The 7,755-nt window shown below is 45.8% G+C and overlaps 1 protein-coding gene across 2 annotated transcripts; it reads right to left on the bottom strand.

The window, feature by feature from the left end:
- Positions 1-2,521: 2,521 nt before the first annotated feature.
- LOC133899103 (uncharacterized) lies at positions 2,522-5,481 on the bottom strand. 2 transcript variants are annotated; one of them, XR_009906316.1, is made up of 2 exons: positions 4,820-5,481; positions 2,522-3,111 (listed from the first exon to the last, which is right to left on the bottom strand). XR_009906316.1 is itself a non-coding variant. In XM_062340041.1 (1 exon), the coding sequence occupies exon 1, from the start codon at positions 5,362-5,364 to the stop codon at positions 4,873-4,875; it is 492 nt and encodes a 163-aa protein (XP_062196025.1). In that variant the 5' UTR covers positions 5,365-5,481; the 3' UTR covers positions 4,541-4,872. The 2 variants fall into 2 exon arrangements, 1 of the variants encoding a protein (XP_062196025.1); XM_062340041.1 differs by lacking the exon at positions 2,522-3,111 and having other exon boundaries at positions 4,541-5,481.
- Positions 5,482-7,755: the final 2,274 nt, after the last annotated feature.

The following is a 7,755-nucleotide window of genomic DNA, read 5'->3' as shown; positions in this document are numbered from 1 at the left end:
CGCTTAATTTTCCTCTCAAGTTGGTTCTCAACCTCGGCCTTATAAATTTTAAAGTAGTTTAGAGCTTCGTCTTTTGTTTTTAGTAAATAAACATAGCAATAGCGTGTTGCATCATCTATTAAGGTCATGAAATATCTCTTGCCTCCTTTAGTCAACAATCCATTCATCTCACACAAATCAGAGTGGATAAGATCTAGAGGTGCCAAATTTCTCTTTTCCTCTAATCCTTTAAAAGGTTTTTGAGGTTGTTTAGCTTGAACACACGATTGGCACTTTGATCCTTTGACAAAATCAAATTTCGGAATTAACTCTAATCTGGACATTCGAGCAATGGTGTCAAAACCAATATGACAAAAACGAGAGTGCCAAGAGCTGGTCTCGCAAATATTATTTATGGATCCAACATTTAAATTATAATTAGACTCAATAGTACTTAGGCAGAACAAGCCTCCGCTCTCATAGCCTTACCAACAAAGTTCCCGAATTTAGACATGACAACTTTATTGGACTCGAACACTAACTTATAACCATCCCGACAAAGCAAAGAACCACTAATAAGGTTCCTGTTTATTGTTGGAGCATGCTGCACGTTCTTCAAATGGACAATCTTCCCTGAAGTGAGCTTCAATTCGACCGTACCAACACCAAGAACAGAAGCAGCAGCTCCGTTTCCCATCAGGATGGAGGAAGACCGCGCTCCCTGGTAAGAAGAAAATAAGGAAATATCAGAACACACATGTATATTGGCACCAGTATCAACCCACCAATCTGTTGATTGTAATACTGAAAATACAACTGGTAGATTACCATACCCAGAAGATCCGGCCTCATTGCCGTTGTTGCCAATAGTAACATTCACAACCTTCTTGTTTGGCTGTCCATCTTCTCTAGTTTTGCGGTAGCGACAGTTCTTTGCAAAGTGCCCATCTTTGCCACACACAAAACATGCTTTGTCCTTCAATTTCTTCTCAATGTTCTTCTTTTTGAAGTTAGTGGTTTTCTTTGGCTTTCCACCATCCTGCATCTTGCCCTTGTTCTTGTTGTACAATTTTTTCTCTATGATGTTTGCATTAGCACCATTTTCCGCTGCCCCGGATGTAATCGGCATGTCCTTTGCTCTTGCCTTTTCCTCCACATCAAGGGCTATAATAAGATCCTCGGTGGAGATCTCTTCCCTCTTGTGTTTCAGGCTAGTGGCAAAATCCCTCCATGATGCAGGAAGTTTGGCAATAATACCCGCTGCCACAAACCTATCAGGCAGGACACAACCCAAACTTGTGATCTCCCCAACTAGAAGCTGTAACTCATGCGCCTGTGCAACTATCGACTTCGCAGCATCCATGCTGTAGTCATAGAATTGCTCACAGGTATAAAGCAAGCGACCAGATTCGGAGACCGCAAATTTGCGCTCAAGTGCTTCCCACAACCCTGTGGGGTTTGTGTAATTCATATACACATCGTACAACTGATCTGATAACAAGGTCAAGATGCAACCGAGTGCAGGGTCTCTTGCACTCCCAAAGTTGGTATTCTGATCAACTGTGAGTGGCATCTGTGGATGGATTACCCACCACAGTCCCAACGACATGAGCCAAAACTTGACTCTAGTCTGCCATCTACGGAAGTTCATGCCACCAGCAAACCTCTCAGGTTTCATTGCATCCGAAGCACCAGCCATTGCTGAATAAGAATTAGCGCGATAAGGTTTCTGGAATGTTGATAATATGCGCAAAAATCTAATTCCAGATTTTATACAAAGGCATATTTCACGATCTATAACATTTGAACATACTTCTAACCCTAGCAGCAAGCAAAAGTACCAAAAATCCATCAGTTTCATCAAGAACTCACAGTCGGGTTGATGAAGGGATGAAGTTGACGATGTGTCGATTTGCTGCCGTGCAGATCGAAGATGAAGCAGTGCAGAGCGGTCGCGCAGGTGCGCTGCCCAGAAACCTTATTGCCGTCCCTCGTGCGGGCTTCACGACGGTAGAGGCTCGGAGATATCGCTCACCCTCCAACCTTGTGCACGGCAAGGAGAAGGGCCGGCGAGATTCTGCAGCACAGCACACAGGACAGTGATCTGGTTGGGTGGAGAAGAAAATGTGGAGCAGAGAGATCTGTTCCCAAAAGCCTGGACGTCTCCAGTATTTATAGGGAAATGGCTGCCCTCTTGGAGCCGTTTTCTCTCATAAAGTTCCCACAATTGCAGCCTCCATAACTGATCAATAACCCTCAGAGTTAAGGCATTGATCGCGATTAAAACAGCTAATTATGGCATTGATCACGCGAAAAATACACGAATACGCGCGCGCGTGCGTGTGAATATAGCAAAGTATACTCTCTCTTTCTCATTTTCTCTATTTCAAAGAGGCCAGAGAACTTAAGTATTTAAGTTGGTCTACATCCTCTTGCCTGGCAATACGGGACTAAACCTTCTTGTTTTGCATTCTCATGAATGGGCTTTAAATGGGTCACATTGCAACACAATCTTGATAAACCAATCGTGTGCATACACATGTAAGAATTTCCCTTCCTCGACCAATCTTGACAGGAGTTGATGCGTCGGTTCAAACGTTTCCTTGATGATTTGGGATTGAGGGAGTTGAACCTTCGTGGTCGCCGGTACACCTGAGTAATGCGCGTGAAAACCTGACACTGGGTAGGCTCGATTGCTTCTTTTGCTTGGTGGATTGGGAGAGCCTATTCCCTGATTCCATTCTCGCGGCAGCCTCATCGGCGTGTTCTGATCACTGTGCGTTGCTGCTCCACACCGCCATATCTTCTCCCCGGGCCTCCCTTCCGATTCCATTTTGAATCCTTCTGGACTTCGTTTGATGACTTCCTAGAAGTAGTTGCTCAGGCGTAGCAAGCACCCGAAGGCTTGAACCGGCTCAAGCGGCTAAATCTGTTGTTCCACAACACGGTGAAACCTTTGCAGCGTCGGAACCAGACTCACATTGGGAGTGTCAAGCTCCAACTGCTGGTAGCCAAGGAGGTTATCCTTCAGCTCGATACTGCCCAAGAATCCGGAGCTCTCTCACCGCTGGAAACTTGGCTGCATCGTGACTTGAAGTGCAAATGTGTGGGCCTGGCGTCCCTTGAGTGAACCTGTTAGAAAATTGGACGAGAGAGGCACGAATTTACGTGAAAAAAATCATCTAATACGGAGCTAAAAAATCAGGTAAGATAAATCTTTGTTATTATGGCTCAGTATTACTAGTATAAAGATGATATATATTTATAGACGCTTGAGTCCAAATGCCTTCATGCAAGCCTCCAATGGCCGTGGAATTCACTAGATAAATGTGTATAGGCGCATATTATTTCTAACAGAATGCACATTTAAAATCAGCGCTAATCATTGAACTGCGGGTTTGCCTGCTCGATCTTGGAACAATTAAGGAGTCGTCGCTTCCTTTCCTTTATAATATTGTGACAAGCCGATTTCATGGAAAACAACCATTATACCAAAAGCTCTTGGAATATATTTTTCCCCCTTCAAATCTAGCGCGTGAGGGAGGAGCTAGCCACTTTGATCTCATGGTGCCACAATAGCATTGCTCGAGCAGTCACTCGTATCGGGATAGGGATAGGTATGAAACGAACACGAATTTACTTTAGTTCAACTCAATCAACTAACTATTTATTTTGATTAGATTAATATAGCTAATTAGTTAATTAAATTATATTAAGATAGATTATAAATATCTATTGATACTTCACGCCTATCCTACATCGGGTTCCACGATCATCCGGTCGTGTTTTGCCAGATCCGTTGTTGTGAGGACCCAACCCAAATCCTTGCGGCCCCGCCATGTACGTTCCCTCCTGAGCTGCTGCACGACTGCACGAGGGCCGTCGCGTTGTCCCCTCCCAACCTGGAGCGCTAAGCTCCCCGCCAAGAAGCAGTCAGTTTGGCCACGTGCGACGTGAAGACTGAAGAGCGCTAGAAAGAGGAAGGATGATGTCTTGTGTCGATAAGAACGTAGGAATGAGTAGAATGGATTACGGCAAAGCAAATAGAGGGAAAAAAGTCCTCTTTGTATTTCATTTTTCAACTTTACTCAGCTAAAAACGTGGCCCGTTCTATCGAAGAGACAATTCTCTTTGATGGATGTACGTTCGGGAGGCATTTCTCACGAACAATTTATCTAATTGATTGTTGAATTTGTTCCGTAACACATTTGTCAGTCTAGATGAGAAAAATACAACTTAGAGATATAGTGATGTACATAACCCTATTACTGTTTTTAAAATCGGTAGATAGATTATGTCGGTTTCCATTTTTATAGCTGTCCTGACTCTGACTGCATCTTAACACATGAATAAAAGTGCAAAGGAACGCAGCGTTCTATCTTCGTCGGAACTCGCCGCCGGATATCAAGGTGCAAGGAACGCAGAGGCAAAAAAGAATTTAGGTTTCCCTTTAAATCACCAGATCAAAGTTCCAGGCCCAACATCTAGTATTCAGGATCTATTCGAACAGAAATGCTACAGTAGATAGTAATGCTCTATGTCTATTCTCTTCAGAGACATCTGAATGCCAATGTAGTACTCCATCAAAAAGTCTTCTCACAGATCGATTTGTTTGCTCTCACAAACCGTGTGCCTCTCTGTCCTCACATAAAAGTCAAACCTGAATATCTTAAACAGTACAGCCAACGCAATGCCAAATATTTTGCATTTACACTCTCAATCATCGTTCAAATTTCAAAACAAATCATAAACTGTACTATCCAAAACTAAAGATGTCCTATAAAAAACTAAAAAGTGTGCAGAAATGATGGAACAGAAAAATACCCATCAGGCTTTCTACCTCGCGATCTTGTCTTTGCTATGCAGCTACAGGTCATGCCCCGGAGGGACCAGCTAGGGAGACGACTCCCGGCTGTTCCCCCTGATGTACCGCAGCTGCAGCGACACCTGCCGCTCCATCTGCAGCTGCCTGTGGAAGTTGGCAATGAACTGCTCCGCGCGGCGGTCGATGTCGTCGTCCCCCGCCGGCGACCCGCCGCTCGACGTCCTCGCCAGGAGGCCCGGGGACGCCGCGCTGCTCGTCCGCGACACGCTCCTCGTCGTCGCCGTCCCCATGCTCGCCGACCTTGACGTTGCCCTGGACGAGGCTGGCGACGGCGGCATGATGCTGCCGTCGACGTCGAGCAGGCTCGGTCGCGGCGAGCTGAAGCTGATGCCGCGGCGGGGCGTGCCGGCGCGGCGGGAGATGGAGGAGAGCAGCATCCACCGCGTGGCGCTGAAGGAGAGAAGGAACCGGACCTTCTTGATCGCCGTCCGGAGGCTCCCGAGGATGGACGACCGCTTCTTGGGCGACTCCATCGACGGAGAGGCCTCAGGGACGGCCATGGATGGTTTGCGTGCGCGTCTGCAAAGACGCGGCTTGTTTCTTAACCTTGCGAGAGGTCCTGGAGTCGTAGCGAAGCAAGTAGTTCGAGCCAGACGCAAGGAGTTTGTCTGTGCCGATGTTTGAAGCAGGAGGCCTCTTGTGCGTGCCTCGCGAGTATATATGGCTGCAGACGTGGAAAGGTCACTGATGCACGTTGGTCAAATGGTCAGTGCAGGACGCTACTCCGTTTCAACAAACTGCAGGGAATATATCCGGTGCCTACAGCCAGGGGCAGATCCAAGACCAAAAATTTTACTTTTTCTTCTTTCTTCTTTCTCTTTTTTTCTCTTCTTCCTCTTCTTCTTCTCTTCTTCATCTTCTTCTCTTCTTCCTTTTTCATATCCAAAAATTGTAGAAAGACTTAGATAGCTTTCAAGTGCACCGGAAGGTAGGGGCTCAGGCCCCTCCCCACGGTGAATCCGTCCATGCCTATAGCTATACCAGCATAACGTCGAGACGTGACTAAAATTTGTGCATGTGAGTTGTGACCAGATCAACACTGCAATCATGGCTTAAATCAGAAGGAATCGCGGGAACCGCACTTGACAAAGACTAAATTATCTAGTTCAGGTCAAGGGACAGCCGATACACATGAACATTAACCGGCGACGAGTCTCTGAAACATGCTTGAAGGCAGCACGAGCCAACATGCAGTCGGCGATCGGGGGCGCATATGTGCTGGCCACGTCGATGAATTTTTTTAGTTTATTTAATACTAATATTTTAATAAAAATATGTGAGGATCTAAATTTCTAGTAACTAGCCTCTTTTATCACGCCGAGAGCTTTGGTGTGACTCAATACTTAGTCACGCCAAGCAGCCTGGCGTGACCGAGGTGCCATGCTGGCGCTCGTCCGGCCCCGTGCCACGCAGCGTGCCGACGTGGCAGACATGTGTCGCGCCAGCCGGTTTGGCGTGACAGAGCGCCATATAGGGGCCACCCTGGCCCTTCTCTCCCCACCGAACCTTCTTCCTCCTCACCCGAGCGCGAGCAGCAGAGACTCCAAACACCCCGCCGGCGCCCCCTCCATCCATTCCCACCGATTTCGGGCCCGATTTGAAGAGGATTTGAGGGGAAAGTGTCCTAGGAAGGTAGCTCCTCTAATCCCTCTAAGTATTTTTGGTTATTTCGGTTTGCATTGCTAGTTCTTGGGTAGTTAGGGTTTAGACTTTGATTTTGTTGATCTACGAAATTTGTACGTTTCAGGCTAGATCGGAGGTCATGTATCGTGCTATGTATGTATAGTAATGCATATGTATCGTGTGAAATTTGTTGTATGCAATTGTTTGAGCGTAGGAAATTGAACTACATATAGCTATACTTAATGTATATGAGCAATGCATGTTTTTGTGCGTATACAAACGGTTTTGCATTGTAGAGATGAATTTTAGTCATATTGAAATGTATAATATGTAGGTTTTGTATTCGTGCAGTTTTTCAGTATGACTTCGAATTTATGGCGTAAGCAAAAGTGGGTACATATCAGCAAGAAGTATGCCGATGTCAGTTGCAAAGATGTCCCTGTTCCCCCCGCCCTCCCCGTCCCAACTTGTGACTGTGGTAAGCCAGCCGTGATTCTTTAGTCATTACACGAAGATACTGCTGGTCGTGCTTACTACCTGTGCTCGGACTATCGTGTGAGTGTATTTTTGTTATGGATTAGGGTAGAAGCATATGGCATTACTTTTGCTGACGTGACGTTTTAATAATTTGCAGGAGTGGGAGATGTGCTACTTCTTCCAATGGATTGATAGGTCCAAGATGTATGACCAGAGGATTCTGAAAATGAAACAGTATCCGAAGCCATATGACAAGTTTGTTCGTTGGGTTCCTCCTCCACCAAATCCGCCAAAATTGACGAATAAAGAGAAGTGACAATTGAGGAGTACACGTGTTGCGGATCCTCCGTTGTGTAACTGTGAAAAGCGAAGCATACTTTGTGAACCTTCTGGGGGGTCCCCTTACTTCCGCTGCGAAGGGATGACAAGGGTAAGAATTGGGCATGGTTGCTTGTTTACAATTTGAATGAGGAAGAGTTATATGTCATATAACATGTATCATGAATTGTAATGCAGCGCCATGGTGTTACTTGTGGCTTTCGGGATCCATTATATGGTCCTGATGGTCAATGGATAGATGAGAAAAAAGATAAAGTGAAGGGGAAAAGGGTGATAGAACCATGTCCTCCAAGAAAGTGCCCTTGTGATGTGAATGCACAACTCGGGATAGTGCCATCCGAACTTGGTGTGGGGTACTACTGCGGGCATATGGTTGGCAAGGATATGGTTAGGTTTATACGTGGTATCTATATTTTCTGTTTCGCTATCGTATTGTTAATTGTTGTGTATAT

This window comes from Phragmites australis, chromosome 18 (genome assembly GCF_958298935.1).
Source record: "Phragmites australis chromosome 18, lpPhrAust1.1, whole genome shotgun sequence".
NCBI classification, from domain to species: Eukaryota; Viridiplantae; Streptophyta; class Magnoliopsida; order Poales; family Poaceae; genus Phragmites; species Phragmites australis.
Note: the sequence above shows the minus strand (reverse complement) of the source record. Positions and strands in the feature narration are given on the sequence as shown.

Excerpts from the sequence above, each read along its gene's own strand:
- LOC133899103 (XM_062340041.1), bottom strand. The coding sequence starts at position 5,364 with ATGGCCGTCCCTGAGGCCTCTCCGTCGATGGAGTCGCCCAAGAAGCGG.